The sequence below is a fragment of the Lithobates pipiens genome, unplaced genomic scaffold (genome assembly GCF_037356315.1).
Source record: "Lithobates pipiens isolate NorthernLeopardFrog02 unplaced genomic scaffold, aLitPip1_a1.2 Scaffold_1, whole genome shotgun sequence".
Taxonomy (NCBI): domain Eukaryota; kingdom Metazoa; phylum Chordata; class Amphibia; order Anura; family Ranidae; genus Lithobates; species Lithobates pipiens.
In genome coordinates, this window is record NW_027507685.1 from 158,805,450 (window position 1) to 158,824,803 (window position 19,354).

Consider the following 19,354-nt stretch of genomic DNA (forward strand, 5'->3'; position numbering starts at 1 on the left):
GCTGTTGACAGAAGATCACAGGTTCAAAAGCTTGCGTAAAAATCCCAAAAATCCCCAGGACCAATGGTCCCTTTAGGGAGCCTAGGTCATTCTTCACTAGGCAGAAAAAAAACTGAGCTGCAGGAAGCAGGCTGAAGGGTTATAGCCAGAGGGACTGCCCCCTTGGCGGAACTATACAGCTCTGTTTTTACATGTGTTACATGGTTTGTCTAGTCCTCTACTGAAGGTGGCGTGATAACCCTGCGGTCAAGATTTAACCACTTAACGACCAGCGCACGCCGATGTACATCCTATTTTTCAAGAGGGATATCTCGGTAACGGCAGCAGCTGCTGCCAGAACCGAGATATCCATCTCTTCAGGTGCCGGTCTTCTGTAGGATAACGGTGGTCTCTGCAGCGGGTTCGCCGCAAAATCACGGCTATCGGCGGCGGAAGAGGTGCCACCCCTCCTTCCGCACCCTCCGCTGCTTACCACAGCAGTCGGTAGCAGCGGAGGCGATCGTGTCCTCTTCCTAGCTGGGTATAGAGACAAGTGATGCCAAGATGGCCCCCACTCGTCTCTATACCATAGGAGGGCGGAAGCGATGTCAAAACGTCACTTCCGCCCATACCTCTTAAAAAGGTATATATTTTTTTAATGTCATTTTTTAAAATGACTTTTTTTTTTTATTATTGCATTTAAGTCCAAATATGAGATCTGAGGACTTTTTGACCCCAGATCTCATATTTAAGAGGACCTGTCATGCTTTTTTCTATTACAAGGGATGTTAACTTTTATTCCTATTACAAGGAATGTAATCAATTTTTTTTAAAACAGTGTAAAAATAAATAAAATCAATTAAAATAAATAAGAGAAAAAAAAAAAAAAAAAAAAGTTTTTAAAAACACCCCGTCACCACGAGCTCGCACGCAGAAGCGAGCGCATACATAAGTAGCGCCCGCGTTTGAAAATGGCAGTCAAACCACACATGTGAGCTATCGCTGCGATCGGTAGAGCAAGAGCAATAATTCTAGCCCTAGACCTACTCGAACGCAAAAAATGCAACCTGTAGAATTTTTTTAAATGTCGCTTATGGAAATTTTTCAGGCTAAAAGTTTGATGCCATTCCACGAGCGGGCACCATCTTGAAGCGTGACATGTTGGGTATCAATTTACTTGGCGTAACATTATCTTTCACAATATAAAAAAAATTGGGCTAATTTTACTGTTGTCTTTTATTCAAAAAAGTGATTTTTTTCCCAAAAAAGTGCACTTGTAAGACCGCTGCGCAAACACGGTGTGAAAAAGTATTGCAATGACTGCCATTTTATTCTCTAGGGTGTTAAAAAAAAATAAAAAAAATGTTTGGGGGTTCTAAGTAATTTTCTAGCAAAAAAAACTGTTTTAAACATGTAAACACGAGTCTGAAAAAGGGGCCTGGTCCTTAAGTGGTTAAAGGAGCTGTGTCCGTCAATGAGTGAAAGAGAGAATGAACCACTGCAAGTGTGTTCAAAGCCTGCTCTGTGTCCCACAGCTGCCTTCTGGAAGCACCACATGCTTGGCCTGCACAGCTTAAATAAGCTGGGCGTGGGCCAGAACATTCTATGCATGTGTGCACACACATTTGTGCGGTCCCGGCGGGCATGACTGTAATCGCGTACAACGCAAATATTTGTGCGCCCAGATAAAGGCTATGGCACATGTGTGAAAAAGCGGCGTGTGCCATGGCCACCAAACTGCTGAGCCCAGCGGCGCTCTTGCGAATGCACGTGCGCCATAGCGAACCAAGGCGAAATGGCGCAGCATCATACAGATAAACAGCCAGACACTAGCAAAAAAGGTACACTTTGCAGACACCCACAACTAGCCCAGAACTACCCCATATAGTCACTAAACACCGGTGTCCAGCCTTTAGCTAGCTAAACTGGGGCACTGGGACACCCCACAATAATAAAATAAAGGATTTTCACTTACACGTACTGGTGCAGGGCCACTTAGAACCCAAGAGCCCAATCTTTACCCTTCACGGCGGGGTCCTGTCATTTGGACCTTCAAGGACTGGGTACCCTTTTCACGTTTAGGGTCCACTCCCTTTGACCTGTACAGTACCCTGCAGGAAATGCCTTAGAGCTGTAGTGTCCAGGATTTCCACTCCGCAGGGTCCAGCGCCTGGAGACCACGTTACAGGCGAAACCTTGCAAGGTCTTGAGTCTCCTTTGCGAGGCTCAGATACCATTTAGCTAAGCATAAAAGCCTGCGTCAAATGGATCCAATCAGTGAATCCCTTGACTCACTTTTGGAACCGTTTGTGGCACTACAGACCTGTAGCTCAGAGAGCTCAACAAATCATGCCATCCACCTTGCAGAGACTGGTGAAAAAAAACTAAAGTACTTCTTGTATGGGATGGGTTATATAGTGGATCACTTCCTGTCTGAAGACCTTTGGTCTACTAGTGTCCATTCACCTAATGGTGGAGTATAACCCAGCAGGTAATGAATATTAATAATGTCCCATGATGTATGAAAAATAAAAAAAGTCCCTTTAAGAGCTATGGGCGGAAGTGACGTTTTGACGTCGCTTACGCCCTGCAATGGTATGGAGACGGGTGGGGGCCATCTTCCGCTCACTCATCTCCATACCCAACAGGGAGAAGGATCCGATCGCCTCTGCCGGAGAGTGGCAGGAGGGTGGCCCTTTCACACAGCCGATAAAAGTGATATCACAGCGAACCCGCCACTGAGCCCCATTTTATCTGAAACCGGACCACTCACTGAAGAAGAGGATACCAGGGTTATGGCAGCTAGCTGCTGCCATATCGATATCCCTCTTCTAAGTGCCAACATATATCGTCGTGAGCCGGTCCAGAAGTGGTAATGGACCCCTTATATATTTGTACATGTTGATCACATCCCCCCTTAATCTCCTCTTCTCACGAGAGAATAAATTCAGTTCCTCTAATCTTTCCTCATAGCTGAGCTCCTCCATGCCTCTTATCAGTTTAGTTGCCCTTCTCTGCACTTTCTCCAGTTCCAATATCCTTTTTGAGAACTGGTGCCCAAAACTGAACTGCATATTCCAGATGAGATCTTACTAATGATTGGCTGTGTGCTGTGATAAATTATGTCGCCTCAGCTACATGCATTATACAGGACTGTGCTCTGTCAGCAGGTTGAGAACGTCCAATCGTGCTCCCGCAAAAAAATAAAAGTAAATCAAGTTATAGTGAACGCTGCTCTGACATTCACAGGGAGCTTTGTGTTCTATGAAAGAATACAGCGTTTACTGTGACTGGCTGAGGTGAAGATTGTGACATCATCCCCCTGCCTCTCCACCTCAGCCATTCATAGAATACAAAGCTCCCTGTGAATGGCTGAGCAGCTCTCAGCCATCTTGAATTTGTGCTGGTAGTGGAATGGGAAGTTTCTGTCCCGTTGCCAGAACATTGCGCTCGTATACTGAATGTAGGGGAGACTACACACAGTTTATAGCTTGCACTTAGCCACTGCATCTGTCAGTGAAATAAACAGTTCATTTGCACTCATTTGGTAAAGTTAAATGAAACCTGGAGATAGGCTTTAAATGTGAAGCTCTGTCTGTTGAACTAAGTGTTTGCCTTTACATTCCCTTTGAGTTACCTTCTGCACATACTCCAGAATTCTCTCCGCATCGGAGGGGCTAAAATGCCTCCCTAGGATGACAGCTAGTGATTTCCATACTGGGTTTCCTCCCGCCTCTGGGGACGCTCGCTCTTTAACCATCAGGTTGAGTCTGGAGTCAGGTCCGATGCAGTAAAAGGATAGGCTATGTTCATCTGAATGGGAATCAAAAAATGCTTTATTAGAACAATGCAGTGAATGTATATAACAGTAAGAAGTTGCTCCTGGATCATGAACCTAACACAAGTACTCGGCTAAACTCCCTTTTTGAGGGGATGGTTTGGGGTTACATTAAGGGCTCCTTCACACGGACATATCCGTGTACGGAGCCCACTCTGCTCAGCAAGGGGTCGCTCCATCGATCCCCGCTGAGCAGGGGAAAGACAGTGCCCTGGAGCATATAGCTCACCGGCCAGACAAGCTCCCTGTGTGTTGAAAGTCCCGCCGTACACACTCCGCTACTTGGGCCTCACTCGTGCAGCCAGCCGACACTCCCCCAGACGACTAGCGTGACGTCAGCATGTCGCCCTGGGGGAGTTTCAGCTGGCTGCATGAGCGAGGACTAAGTAGTGGAGTATGTACGGCGGGACTTTCAACACACAGGGAGCTTGGCTCGAGTGTCTTTACAAGCACAAGTCTATGCACAGTGTTTAACACTGCTACAACAGCAAACTACCTGTGCAGTAGAATCATATTCCGGACTACTAGACCCAGACTGAGTAAGGTCTGATCTGCATTGATGGGTAGAGGTAGAGGAAAGTGGCCAGAAAATGGAAGAAAGTGAGAGTGTCTGACATATTTACACTAACTGTGACGCCTTGCTCCTGCTTTTTCTCCCTACCCTACTTTCCCTGCTTGTCTGTGGAGACATACATGCATTGATCTCAGGATTCTACGTCTCTGTGCTTTGATTGTTCCCTGACTATACTCATAATCCACACTCCGTGTCTCAGACTTTTCAACCAGGCTAACCTATAATCTTTACAAAAGCGATTTATATTTTTCGTGAAGCTGCTCTGGACTGTGTTTCTAATTACCCGGTTTCAGATTAGTGGACTGCCTGCTTTATTGCCTTGCTAAACCACCACAAAACACCCATTTTTTGCCATATGATCATTTAGCTACTAGCCAGCTAGGCTAAGGAATAACTAATTAATCCAGAGGATTGGTGGGGGTTTTCCTGTATTACTCAATAATGAAGCTCTATTAATGATGATTAGTTGGTGCATATGAGTGTGCGTTTGTGAGCATGTGGTGCATGCGCAGCTGCGTCCCCCTATTTTAACATGACAATGTTGTCTTTTTTAATATATCTGTGAGGTACACTTATGGTATACATTTTCATGAAATTTTTGTTGTGTGTTTTTTCTACTCAATAAATGTATTTATTAATCTCAGTGTCCTATTTATCCCTTTTGGGAGAACTTTCTTCTCTCCGTTTTGATTGAAGAGTAACTTCTCTGACTCATTCCCTTGTGTGCAAATATTTTTTTTTTGCCTACTGAGCTCTGTAAACAGGGTTTTTTTTGTTTTGTTTTTTTAACAGCAGATGGTAAGAAGACAAAAGAAAGAAACGATCAAACAGAGCCTGGAGCTCCATAATCTGGATGGACAGAAGACTTGCAATAAACATATCAAATACAAATATTTACTTTACTGAACATGGTTTATACTTACCTTGCTTTCGCGTGCCAGCCATTTGGTTTGCCGTGAAGCAATGCACCTTCTGCTTATAAGGGAACATACAATTCTCTCTTTCCTACCAGCATTTAATGCTGGGTGCCCAAGTAGAGAATTGCAATGCCAGACTGATGTCATGTAAATGGCTGAGAGTCTTTAAAGCGTTTGTTACCCCAGCATTTCATATACCTGATTAGTGGCTGCTGTACTATGTACTTGTATGAATAGTATCCCGTTCTCTTTGTATTGCTTCCTTTGTGTGAAATTCCTGGTGTTCCTGCCAGTCCCTCTACTTTCCCCATGAAAAACGGACTACACTAAGCAGGGAAGCACAGCATGGTCAGTTCTCTAGCTATGCTGAAAACTCAGCCTGCTGTCCTCCAATGATCAGACAAGCCCCCCCCCCCCCAGCACAGCCTTTCACTGGGAAGATGTACTACTGCTTCTCCTCCCCCAGCTCGTATGCAGCTCAGAAGAGAGGGAATGTGATCACTTGGAAAAAAAAAAGTGGATTTAAAAAAATAAAAATGATTTATAATTTTGTTTTACATCTATACACGTTTTGCCTTTCATTTCAATTTTATAAGAGTTGGGTTGTTTTACAAGGTGATTGTAAACAATCACTTTAACCCTGTGTAAACTTCCAGATAACCTTGAAGCTTACACAGGACTTCCCCTCTTCTCCAGCAGCCATAAAGGGCAGTAGGAGAATAAGGCTCGGCGCGTTGTGGTTCACTTTTTCAGGTCCGATTTCAGCCTGAATTTTGGGCTGAAGTCGCACCTGAAATGGACCAAAAGACGCAACGCACCAGACCTGCTGCGGAGATATGCGAACCGGCTCCATAGAGAGTCGGTCAAAATCTCCTGCTAATGCGAAATGGATGCGAGGACCCCCGCATCCAATTCGCAATGGTGTGAACCCAGCCTAAAAGGTAAGAGTGAAAGCAGTAGGTAGGTTTACTGTACATAATCCTTGTTCCTGCTTCACTTCTTAAACGTGTACAACACATTGCTAAAACTTTTTTGTTAGAAGGGTTAGAACCTGTGCACTGTATTAGTCCTGTTAACTATTCCCATCCTAAAAGATAGTAATAAGAAAACCCAAAATGTTACAGCTGTCGTCAGGAAAAAAAAGTGGGGTGCTATGCGGTACATTTCCAAAAAAGGGTTCAGGTCCAGTTTTAAAAGGGGGAAAGGTGCAATGACAGCCTATTCAAAATGAATAGGCTGTTTTAACACAACCTACATAGTGGTAGTAAAAGTAGTTTCTGGTACTTTTACCTATCGGTAAGCTTATAATTAATCTTACCTGAAGGTAAAAATGATTATCTCCTAAATGTGTTAAAAGATATTCCACAGCGCAGCTGCCAGTGACGACACCATGCCGTTACTTCTGTGCCATAAACCAAAACTCCCTTACGCATCATGTCAGATGGATAGTGCCCGCGGACTTGGAAGGAAAACCAGGAGAAGATGGAAACCCTGTCAGTGATGACAGTATGCCGCTGAAGAGCTTCATTTTAAGGCAAGGTTCTTATAATGTGCTAGTATGCGATACATACTAGCACATTTTGACATTGCCTTGTAGGGTGAAATTGTTATTACTTTTTTTAACAAACTTTACTACTGCTTTAAAGAGGAAGTAAAGGCTATTTTAAAAAAAATGCAACCTGCAAGGCAAAGGCATAATGAGCTAGTATGCATAGCATACTAGCTCATTATGAATAACTTACCTGAGAACGAAGCCCCCAAAGCGGTCCTCCGTCTTCATCTTCGCCGCTGCCATGTATCCCGGAGTGACTTCCGGGTCTCGCTGCTCCGGCGCTGTGATTGGCGCTGCGATGACGTCACTCCCGCGCATGCGAATGGGAGCCGACACGAGTGGCATATCGCCGTGATCTGCGGCCTACTCAATGCACCTGCGCGCCGCTGTCTACCATAGACAGCGGTGCCTGTCTTTTTGTAAATATCTCCTAAACTGTATAGGTTTAGGAGATATTTCTAGGACCTACAGGTAAGCCTTAATCTAGGCTTATTGTAGGTCAAAGTGGTTTCTAAGAGTTTACAACCACTTTAAAGTTCCTTCCTTGCTTGGACATGTAGCGCTCTACATGTTCATTGTGGTTTTATGCAAATCAAGGCATTTGGATCTCAGTTTGGTGTGCAGCCATTTGGATTTTCTTTTCATTACCGCTTTAACCACTTTCAGACCGGACCATTTTGCTGACTTAAGACCAGACCACTTTTTGTGATTCGGCACTGCGTCGCTTTAACTGACAATTGCGCGGTCATGCGATGTGGCTCCCAAACAAAATTGACGTTCTTTTTTTCCCCACCAATAGAGCTTTCTTTTGGTGGTATTTGATCACCCCTGCGGTTTTTATTTTTTGTGCTATAAACAAAAATAGAATGACAATTTTGAAAAAAAAAAAAAAAAAAAAAAAGCATAATTTTTTACTTTTTGTTATAATAAATATCCCCCAAAAATATATAAAAAAATTTTTTTCCCTCAGTTTAGGCCGATACGTATTCTTCTACATATTTTTGGTTAAAAAAATTGCAATAAGTGATTATTGATTGGTTTGCGCAAAAGTTATAGCGTTTACAAAATAGGGGATAGTTTTATAGAATTTGTATTAATTTTTTTTTTTTTTTTTTTTTACTAGTAATGGCGGCGATCGGCGATTTTTATTGTGGCTGCGACATTGTGGCGGACACATCGGACATTTTTGGGACCATTGTCATTTATACAGCAATCAATGCTATACAAATGCATTGATTCCTGTGTAAGTGACACTGGCAGTGATGGCAGACACAAACCTATTCACAGATCGACTCAAAGAGGTACTTTTCCCTGTGGCCAATGTTCCATGTGTCCTTGGATATACTCAGGAACATCAGTGATCCTCCCAAATGGAGAAAACCATAGATTAAAGTCCCTAGCTAATTGTGACACCACTGGCATTGTGTATTTAAATGTTATGCCATTGTGGGGCCTACTATATTGGCAAAACTATTCGCAAATTCAGACAAAGAGTGGGAGACCACATATACTATACAACCAATGGGAAATTAACCACCATTGGGCGACACATTGGATTATACCATCGATTTGAAGTAGGGACCATTAAATTTGTGGCACTTGAAGTGGTTTCAGTTGACATCAGGGGAGGCAACAGGGACAAAATATTATTACAAAAAGAAGCCCTATGGATTGAAAAATTGAACGCACTTGTCCCCCCTGGTCTCAATTAAACCAATTCATTTAAAGCCTTTTTTGTAATTTTTATATATGGTACACACATCAGTTTGCAATCCCCAAATGTGGTTTTCTATCTTGCTGGATTTTGCCCTGGATCATTTATTTCCGGTCTTAATATGATCTTTCTGCGTTGGTCTGAGAGGGTCCCAGTGCACCACCCCTTTTGTCATCCCCACTCCTGTGAGGACACCTTGACACAACTAATTGTTTGTGTCATTATTAATATCAATATATAGATTTTTTTTATATATACTTTGTTTTCTTTACAAATTGTTGTTAATCTTTGTACTTCACCTATCTAATACATAATACGTGCTATTAACAGTATTTTATAAAAATTATGTATCTTTTGGAGACGTGATAGCATTTTTCCATCTCCTGTGAACCAATCCTTGTTTACAGCTGGCTACTGGGCAGTCTTTGGTGTATGGGTGGCTTCTTTCCCGGCGGCTGGTGTGGCCTGAGGACGGGAGGGGGTGGCGACCCACGTCTAGTTTGGATAGTGGGAGAGACGAATTGGGGGATTGGACTTCCTTTCCCCCATTGATGAGCGCAGGTTTACTTCGTCTTGCGCATGCGCTACAAGCCGGGGACGCTGTCCTGGCTGACGCACCTATTATAGCTGCGCGGCCATGTTTTTGGTGTCCGGGTTGTTCGTGCGCGCGGCGGATATGGGTGCGCACTGTTCAGGCCACTGACCCCCCCCCCCCCCGACATCATGCGTCGGCGACACGGCGCTGGGGTTACGGCAGGGTTGAGGGGCATAAAATGGCGGTTAATACGCCATTTCGTTGTGTCGACCGGACCCGGAGGAGACTCAGGGCGTCTGTTGTGTGGGTAAGGTGCAATATTTACAGGACATTCTACCTAGCGATGTATGTATGTATGTATACACACACACATATACATACATACATACATACATACATACATACATACATACATACATACATACACATACACACACACACACACGGCTTCATATATATCTTATTTTTACCTGACAGCGCGACATTGGCGGTGAACAGAGCTTATGCATACCAATTAACTGATGTGAATGGAAATTATTTTGCATTCGCCACCCACCTACACTCCCTGTATATACCATCATTGGTCAAGCTAGACCATTCATATACCTCCGGGACCCATGTTCCCCTTTTTTCAATCCAATAAGGGGTAACTAGGATTGAACATTTCTTGATATCTTCCTGATATTCTCTTGATTTTCACGTTTGGTGTCCATATGGTCCTTGGTTTATCCCTCCACTTCCTTGGTGTGTCACCAATACCTTTCCACACAATGGTGCCATTCCCTATATTTAGAATTAGGATTCTATACTGTTAAAATTCAGATTCCAGGGCTCACTCATTGTTTATAACAATGGATAATTAACATATATTACACTATTCTCATTAAAAAAAAAAAAAAATTTTCCTCCCATTTTCACATTTATATTCACTCATCTTAATCACCCTATTATACTTTTTTGTCCAATTCACTCCTCTCTTTTTTTACACCATTGAATTTGACCCAGTGCTGGAACAGGGTTGGAGAGGTAGGAATGTGCTCTCATGTTGAAATGTTTTAACTATGTCTCCATATTAACCACTTTCAGACCGGACCATTTTGCTGGTCAAAGACCAGACCACTTTTTGCGATTCGGCACTGCGTCGCTTTAACTGACAATTGCACGGTCGTGCGACGTGGCTCCCAAACAAAATTGACGTCCTTTTTTTCCCACAAATAGAGCTTTCTTTTGGTTGTATTTGATCACCCCTGCAGTTTTTATTTTTTGCGCTATAAAGAAAAATAGAGCGACAATTTTGAAAAAAAAAAAAAACGCATTATTTTTTACTTTTTGCTATAATAAATATCCCCCAAAAATATATAAAAAAACATTTTTTTCCCTCAGTTTAGGCCGATACGCATTCTTCTACATATTTTTGGTAAAAAAAAAAATAAATAAATAAATCGCAATAAGCGATTATTGGTTTGCGCAAAAGTTATAGCGTTTACAAAATAGGGATAGTTTTATAGCATTTTTATTAATAATTTTTTATTATTTTTTTTTACTAGTAATGGCGGCGATCAGCGATTTTTATTGTGACTGCGACATTGTGGGGGACCCATCGGACATTTTTGACACATTTTTGGGACCATTGTCATTTATACAGTAATCACTGCTATATAAATGCAGTGATTCCTGTGTAAATGACACTGGCAGTGAAGGGGTTAACCAGTGGGTGGCAGTGTAGGGGTTAAGTGTTCCTAGGGGTGTGTTACTAACTGTGGGGGGGTTGGGCTTTCATTTAGTGAACACTGATCTCTGCTCCAATCACATGGAGCAGAGATCAGCGTCACTAGTTGCTAGGCAGAATGGAGAAATGCTGTTTACTCGGCATTTCCTCCATTCGGCCGCTCCGTGAGACTATCGCGGGGATGCCCGCGGCGATCAAGTCTGCGGGTCCCGCGACCGGACTCACGGGGGTCCCGACCAGCGCGGGAGCGCGCCGCCGATGGCGCGCTCCCGATGGCAGGGCGGCATTGAATATTGGACGTACCTGTACGCCAATATGCCTGCCCGTGCCATTCTGTCGACGTACATCGTCGTGCGCTGGTCGGGAAGTGGTTAAAATGACTATATATTTGTTTATATTGTGATTGGAATGTTTAATGACTTGCTATACTAAACTAATGTATCTCCAGACGTAGGTAATGTCCTGATGAAGCTGTGAAGCGAAACTAGTCGAGCAAATACCTTACCCATCTCTACAAATTGTCATCTATATCTTGAGTTATTATATCTTTATATTTTTGTATTTTCTTTGAATAAATTTTTTTTATATCAACTAATGTCTTAATCTATTTGTAAAAATTACATGTGCCCCGTAATAGTCCCCATGCTCACATTTCCCTTGTTGACACCTCTGATAGGAGACCAGAGACATCAACATTTTTCCTTAACTCACCTTACTGGGATGAGGGTGCACTGTTAGGCCATATACTCATAACATCCCTAAGCCATTTATTATTTCTTACTGGCAGTGAAGGGGTTAACCAGGGGGTGGCAGTGTAGGGGTTAAGTGTTCCTAGGGGTGTGTTACTAACTGTGGGGGGCTGGGCTTTGCGTTAGTGAACACTGATCTCTGCTCCAATCACATGGAGCAGAGATCAGCGTCACTTGTTGCTAGGCAGAACGGGGAGATGCTGTTTACAACGGCATCTCCTCGTTCAGCCGCCCCGTGATACGATCGCGGGTATCCCCACGGCGATCAAGTCCCCGGGACCCATGACAGGGCTCACGGGAGTCCCGACCGGCATGCACGCGATGGCAGGGCGGCATTTAAAAAATGGACTTACCTGTACGCCAATATGCCTGCCCGTGCCGTTCTGCCGATGTACATCGGTGTGCGCCAGTCGGGAACTGGTTAAATTGGTTGTAAGCTCTTACAAATGCCCAATGACGTGAATGGCCTTCAATTTAAACAAATCCTCCTACATAAGTTGTACCTGTTCATCTGCAGTCCTCTCTACATTTGTTTAACCACTTCAGCCCTGGAAGGTTTTACCCCCTTCCTGAGCAGAGCACTTTTTGCATTTCAGCACTGCATCGCTTTAACTGACAATTGTGCGGTCTTGCGACGTTGCAACCAAACAAAACTGACGTCCTTTTTTTTCCTCCACAAATAGAGCTTTTTGTATACAGCGCTCCCAAACTGCTCCAAAGCTGACGCTGGCAGGACTTTTCCTAACATTTTTTTCTTCTACACACACCCCTAAACAGGTTAGACTGTTGTCCTTATTCAACCTTTACAACTATGCATGTTCACTATATGGATTGTAATGAAACGTCCCACACGCTTGAGTGCTTTCGTCATATACCGCTTCCTTCCAGTCTGAATATAGATATCAGATATTCCAACCACTCACAACAAACAAGACAATACTTATTTGGTTGCTGAACTTAGACTGTTTATAAGAACAAGAATACAGTCTTAGAGTAATACGAGTAGGAGGGGGGTAACCTCCTCTTCAACTGTATATGACAATACACCTGTAACCAGAAATACAAATTAACATGAGCTAGTTATCTAATAATTTACCCAGACTTGGTGACTCAGATATGACCTTTCAGGGTAGACTTGCCATCTCCTCACTCACAACTTACAATACACATAAGTATAAACACATCCCCCAATAGTTTGCTAGGAGACAAAGGTGTGTTAATGAGCACAATATACTATTGGGCGAAAGACCCAGGCTTTCCAGATCTCAATCAGTATTCCTTTCACACACATCTGTCCACTGAGTTCCAAGCTGGCAGAGACCATCATGGCCTCCTTAATAATGTCCTCTTGTATTACCTAACAGAATATCTTGCTAAATGCTTGTAGCTCCCTCAAATGCCAGGGCCCATTGTCGGTACGCAAGAAGCTAGCATTCAGTCCCTTCAAAAAGCCTCTGTCCCGGGTGAGTTTGTCACATGAACCCCTCATATATTTGTACATGTTGATCATATCCCCCCTAAATCTTAGCACTTTGCCTCCCACAGTGCAGGTCAGCTCCTCTCCATATCACATGTGTGCGCCACAGCCCCAGTACTTCCTAAGAGTAATCTGTTCTGCAACCCTAAGGCTGTATGACTACAACTAACCCATAGGAATAAATAGGACCAAAGTACACATATGTGAAGAGTAGTGTGAAGAGGAACCAGCCAAGAAGATCACTGGGACGAGGAAGAAAGTATTATCCCAGCTGGACTGCCTTTGTGGGGAAAAATTTTTGGGTCTTCTTATGAGTTCAGCATCTTCTGCTATCTTAATTGGCCAGCATGATTTGATGCAATTCCTGTGCATGGGAACCGATTCATCCTGGCACCCAGCAGATCCCATTATTGTGCACACAGCTCTACATCTCTGCAACTCTGAAGCAGAGAGTGAACAGTAAGGTAAGAAGTCTTTACTGTAGAAGAGACCTGGCATGCTTTTTCTGCAATAAAAAAAAATAAATAAAAAAAATAAAACCTTCCTGCCGAGTCCTACCCCCCCCACCCAACATTCCACTTTTCACCCCATAAAAGAGATGGGGGCACTATTTCAGGAAGTTGCATGGGGATGTCCAAATTGTTCCAACAGGTTTACTTAACACACATTAACAAGCTACACTATACCTGAGAGGGCTTTGCCTCTAAACAGCAGCCTCTGCTGGGACACTGGTACCTGTAACTTGTCTTCTACCAGTCTTTTCACTGTAAGGATGGTGTCATTTTCAGAGACCTGGAAAAACAACAGAAAAACCACTGGATGTAATCATGGCACAATTCTGGTAGATTCTATGCAGACAGAGCACACCAACAGTCTGTTCAGTTCTTGGTATTGCCCAGATCTGGCAACATTAAAGATCTGCTCCATTGCTGAGCATATTGACTGCTGATACTTACCATGCCCATGCTCTCATGGTTAGCCCACATGAGGCCTATGACAAATCAAGTGCTTTCAGGTATTGGGGGGGGGGAGCACGTGATTCAGTCCCCTTCCTTTCATAAGGAAATTTTCCTGAGTGGTCAGACTCAATCACTGTCACAGAAGTATGGGGAGGACCCTGATCCCTGTGTAAGCTCAAACTAGGAACTTAAAGCAGAGCCAAGTCAGTAAAAAGATAGGATTTTTAAAACAGCTTACCTGTAAAATCCTTTTTTTTTAATGTACATCAGGGGACACAGAGCAATAGTAATAACTATGTGGGTTATATCGGCATATCAGGTGCTGACACTGGCACGCCCCTTAAGGCATGAACTTCCCCCATATAACCCCTCCCATTACTGGGAGTCCTCAGTTTTGTAACCAAATCTATCAAAGTGTATAAGAAGAAAGGAGGGACCTCCGTGTCCCCTGATGTACATCAAAGAAAAGGATTTTACAGGTAAGCAGTTTTAAAAATCCTATTTTCTTACATCAGGGACACAGAGCCATAGTAATAACTATGTGGGATGTCCCATAGCAATGGCAACTTAAGGGGGGGGGGGGGCAGAATTAAGGAAACAGGAGGCCAGAGGACTCATACTGCAGCCTGCAGTGTATGCTGTGCCCACAGGCAATATCCTAATGACCTTTAATATTGATTTAAAAAACAAACAAAACAGATAAGCGTCTGAACCAAAGACCAATGTTGCGGTCTTACAGATCTGAGTCATAGAGGCCTGGTGATGCACCACCCAAGAGGCACGAGACAAATCCATTTGGAAAATAGTGGATCTTGACGCTGCCTGTCCATATCTTGGACCCTCTGGCAGTACAAAAAAAACGTGTTTTGCGAACCTGAGCGGTCACCCTTAAATAGATTCGGATTGCTCTTTAAGAGATTGCAGTGCTTTCTCTTCCCCAGATTAACGCTTCTGGGGAGAAAGAAGGAAGAATAATATCTTGGCTTAAATAAAAACCTGTTACCACTTTTGCTAAGAACTCAGGATGAGGACATCAAACCACCTCGTCCTTGCGCATGATGAAATATGGCTCTTACAAGACACAGCCGTTAGTTCCAAAACTCTTCCGGCAAGCAAAAAATATTATCTTTCTTGTTAAAGAACCAAGAGAATTTCTCGTAAGGTTCAAACGGCCGATTTAACAAAACCGACAAGGCCGATTTTAAATCCTGAGGATTTAGAGGTGCCTTGATAGGGGGAATAAACCGTTACCCCCTGAATAAGCTACGCACCAAGAGTGGGAAGCAAGAGGCCATAGGAAAAGAGACGGCCTGGATCTGGCTCTTGATAAAAGTCAAGGCCAGCTTCATTTCAGATCCCATATGCAGGAATCCTGCCTACTGACATACTTCCTGGGGTGCCAACCCCTGGATCCATACCAAGAAACCTATGCCTTCCAGATTCTATAGTAAGTGATTCTGGAAGCTGGCCTCCTGTCATTAGTCAAAGTAGACACTACTGAAGGAGATCACCCACAAACTTTTAGAGAGTGGGATTCAACAGTCAAACCCCTTGTCCATAAAGTAGGATGACATACCGGACCTTGTGCAAGAAGGTCTGGCTATAATGGCAGAGTCCAAAGGACTCCTGCCATCTTTATGATCAATAATTAAGATCTTCTGGGACCCAGCTAAGGCCACCAGAATCACCTCCTTCTGTTCCTGCTTAATCCTGTGGAGAAGGCATGGAAATAGCAGAACTGGAGGAAAAGCATAGATCAGTGAAAACTGATCACCAGGGAAGACTAATGCGTCTATTTTGCCTGCTAGTGGACCCCTTGTTTGACAAAGTTGTCGACCTTCTTAATGAATCTGGACGCGAATAGGTCCATGTCTGGAATGCCCCATCTTATGACATATCGCAAGGAAGATGTTGGGGTAAAGAGATCATTCACCCAGAAATAATTGTTAGCGACTCAAGTAGTACGCCTTTTTTGGGCTGCGCGACCTCTCGTGCCCCCCTGGTGATTGATGTAAGCTACCGCCGTGTACTTGTCAGATCTAATCCTGACAGGACAGACCCGTAGTCTGACCGCCAAGATTCTAGGGCCAGACGTACTGCCCAAAACTTCCAAAAAAGTTTATAGGCAAGGTCCTCTAACCTGGACAGAATCTTATTCCATGGCTGCTCCCCAGCCTAGAAGGCTGACATCTGTTAACCCCTTCCAGGATAAAGATTTTCCCTTTTGCTGGATGACAACCACCAATTTAGGCTCTATGTCAGGTGCCAAGCATATTTGAAGGAGGCCACCGTTTTGTCAGGGCTGGCTTAGCCCTTCCTCCTCTGGGCTGGCCGCTCAGCTGTCGGATAATTGCCAGCCTTCTTCTCTTTCCACAGTTATCAGCGGTTTCCGATGATGCTCATCTGATCTGCCTATTTAAAGCCTTCCAGCTCATTTCTCCTTTGCCTTTACGTTGGTCACATCACTAGGAACCATCTCCTGCTTTTTGTTTCAAGACTGGCTTGCCGACATCCCTCCTGGCTTCTATCCTGCTTGCAGTTGCTCTACTTGCATCCCTGACGTCTGGACTGGCTGATTACCCAATCTGGTTATGAACTTTGGACTGGCTGACTACCTGATCTGGCTACAGGACTCTGGCTATGCATGACTACGCTTTTTCCTATTTACCTTTTTATTTTTATTAATAAACCAGTGTGATTTGATTGTACTTCTGTCTCTGTCTGTTTCATGGTTCCTGACACATTTCCCCTAAAAATCTCCTGCACAGCTGAATGAAGGAACTTTCCTTTGTTTTGTTAAGTTGACTTAGTCCTACAATGGAACCGATTCTTGTCTGGGGTAAGAATACCTTCTTCTGTATGGTATCTATAACCAGCTCCCCCAAGTACCGTAATCTCCTCGATGGTCTTAAGGAGAATCTTCCTAGGTTGAGAATCCAACCTAGAGATTTCAGATATTTACGGCTGAGATTTGATGTTGAGGTTGAAGTTGAGGTTTTAGACCTGAGACTGAATGATCTATTAAAAGTAGACCTTCTAATAGGCTAGGACCGCTATGCCTTGAGCCCTAAAGGAGGTGCCAGATGCTTTCAGAACACTCGTGGTGCTGTGGCTAAGCCAAATGGCAGGGCTACAACTGAAAAACTGGATTTAGTACTTACCGGTAACTCCTTTTCCGGTGGTCTTCCAGGACAGCCCTTGAGAGATGGAGCTCCTCCCATCGACACAGTAAACACATTGCCACAGTTCAAAAAGGCGGTCCCTCAGGTCCCTGATCAGTCATTCACCAAGAACCGAAGGATGGAACTGCAAAACATATAAACCATAACAGGTAATAACATTAGTACATCACTATAATCAAATAAAGGGTGGGATCGTGCTGTCCTGGAAGACCACCGGAAAAGGAGTTACCGGTAAGTACTAACTCCAGTTTTCCCAAGTGTTCTTCCAGGACAGCCCTTGAGAGGATCCCCAAGTACTTACCAAATTAGGGGGGGGACCACGGCCTGGAGGACTTTCCTCCCAAAGGCCTGATCTTGACTAGACATTAGGTCCAGTTTGTAATGCCTTGTAAAGGTGGAAAAGCTTGACCATGTGGCTGCTTTACATACCTGCTCCGGGGTGGCACCAGCTCTTTCTGCCCAGGATGCAGACAACGCTCTTGTGGAGTGAGCTTTCACACCCTCAGGAGGATCTTTATTCAAGGCCTTATACCCCTCTGCTATAGCTAGTCTAATCCATCTAGCTATGGTTACTTTTGAAGCTTTTTGCCCCCTACGCTGCCCGGAAAAAAGGACAAAAGGGTGTCAGATTCTGAAATGATTTGCTACTTTTAGGTATTCTAGAATACACCTCCTCACGTCCAATAAATGAAAACGTTCTTTCTCATTTGCTGCATTTTGACAAAACGAGGGGAGGACAATATCTTGGGACCTATGGAAGCTAGATGCTACCTTTGGTAAGAACCCAGGGTCTGTCTTTAGAATAACTCTGTCTTCTAGGATCTGTAGAAAAAGGTTCCCTGAGGGAAAGGGCTTGGATTTCACTGACCCTACGGGCTGAAGTGATTGCCACCAGGAGTACTGTCTTAAATGTAATAAGCCTTAGATAGGCCTCTGAGATAGGCTCAAAGGGTGACCCCAAGAAAGCTTTTAGTACAACTGATAAATCCCAGGATGGGACTTTGTTGACTCTGACCGGCTTACGTCTAGCGACTGCCTTACAGAACCTAGCGACAAAAGGATTTTCCTGTAAGCGTTCATCTAGGTACACACTTAAGGCAGCAATCTGTACCTTAATAGTACTTAGGGTTAACCCTTTGTTTACACCTTCCTGTAAAAACTGTAGAATATTAGCCGTATTTATGTCACGGCTATTCAGCCAGCTATTAAGTTTTCTCCAGACTTTTTTGTAAATAGCCCTCGTGACTGGTTTGCGACTCTGTAGTAAGGTCGCAATTACCTCATCTGTCAGGCCCTTACTCCTTAAGATTTCCTCCTCAGTAACCACGCTGAAAGCCTCAGCGTGGCCACCTGTGGATGATAAAGAGGTCCCTGCGACAGGAGGTCCTGTCTGCAGGGAAGCCTTAGAGGCGGACAGTCTGTCAATTGTAGCAACGTTGTAAACCATGGTCTCTTGGGCCAGAACGGTGCCACTAGAATCAAACAGGTTTTTTCCGTGAGGAATCTTGCTAGGACCCTCGGAATGAGATGAAGAGGGGGAAATGCATAAGCCAGACTGAAAATCCATGGAGTTTGCAAGGCATCTACTGCCAGGGGCTGATCTCCTGGGTTTAGCGAGCAAAAATTGGGAACCTTTGCATTCTCTTTGCTCGCAAAAAGGTCTACTTCTGGTTTTCCCCAGTGAGTCGTTATAAGATTGAATGCCTCTGGGTGCAAGGACCATTCTTGGTTCGAAACTTTTTGTCGACTCAAGAAGTCCGCCGTACTGTTCAGCTCCCCTTTCAGGTGTACTGCAGAAATGGATTCCAGATTGGCTTCTGCCCACTGAAAAATGCATCTGGCTACCAACATCAAACGAGGACTTCTGGTACCTCCTTGTTTATGTATGCTACAGCCGTCATGTTGTCTGAACGGACTTGTAGATGGTGACCCTGTATTGTGGGCTGAAAGGCTAAAATAGCTCTCAGGATTGCGGTTAGCTCCTTCCAATTGGAAGAGAAAAATTTCTCTTCCGGGGTCCACTTATCCTGGACCCAGCTCGAGCCTAGGTGGGCTCCCCAGCCCCAGCTGCTCGCATCCGTTGTCAGTGTTGAAGTGATAGGAAGGACCCAATGAACCCCTTTGTTTAGGTTCTCCCTGTCCTTCCACC

The 19,354-nt window shown here is 44.1% G+C and overlaps 1 protein-coding gene across 1 annotated transcript in view; it reads right to left on the minus strand.

Moving 5' to 3' along the window:
- UBL4A (ubiquitin like 4A) overlaps nt 1-19,354 on the minus strand; it is a 55,648-nt gene that overhangs the window by 22,984 nt on the left and 13,310 nt on the right. Inside the window, exons 2-3 of the mRNA XM_077478816.1 lie at nt 13,751-13,856; nt 3,617-3,792 (exon numbers count right to left, since the gene is read on the minus strand). Of these exons, the coding sequence (XP_077334942.1) occupies nt 3,617-3,792; nt 13,751-13,856 (282 nt within the window). The remainder of the gene's footprint in view (nt 1-3,616; nt 3,793-13,750; nt 13,857-19,354) is intronic.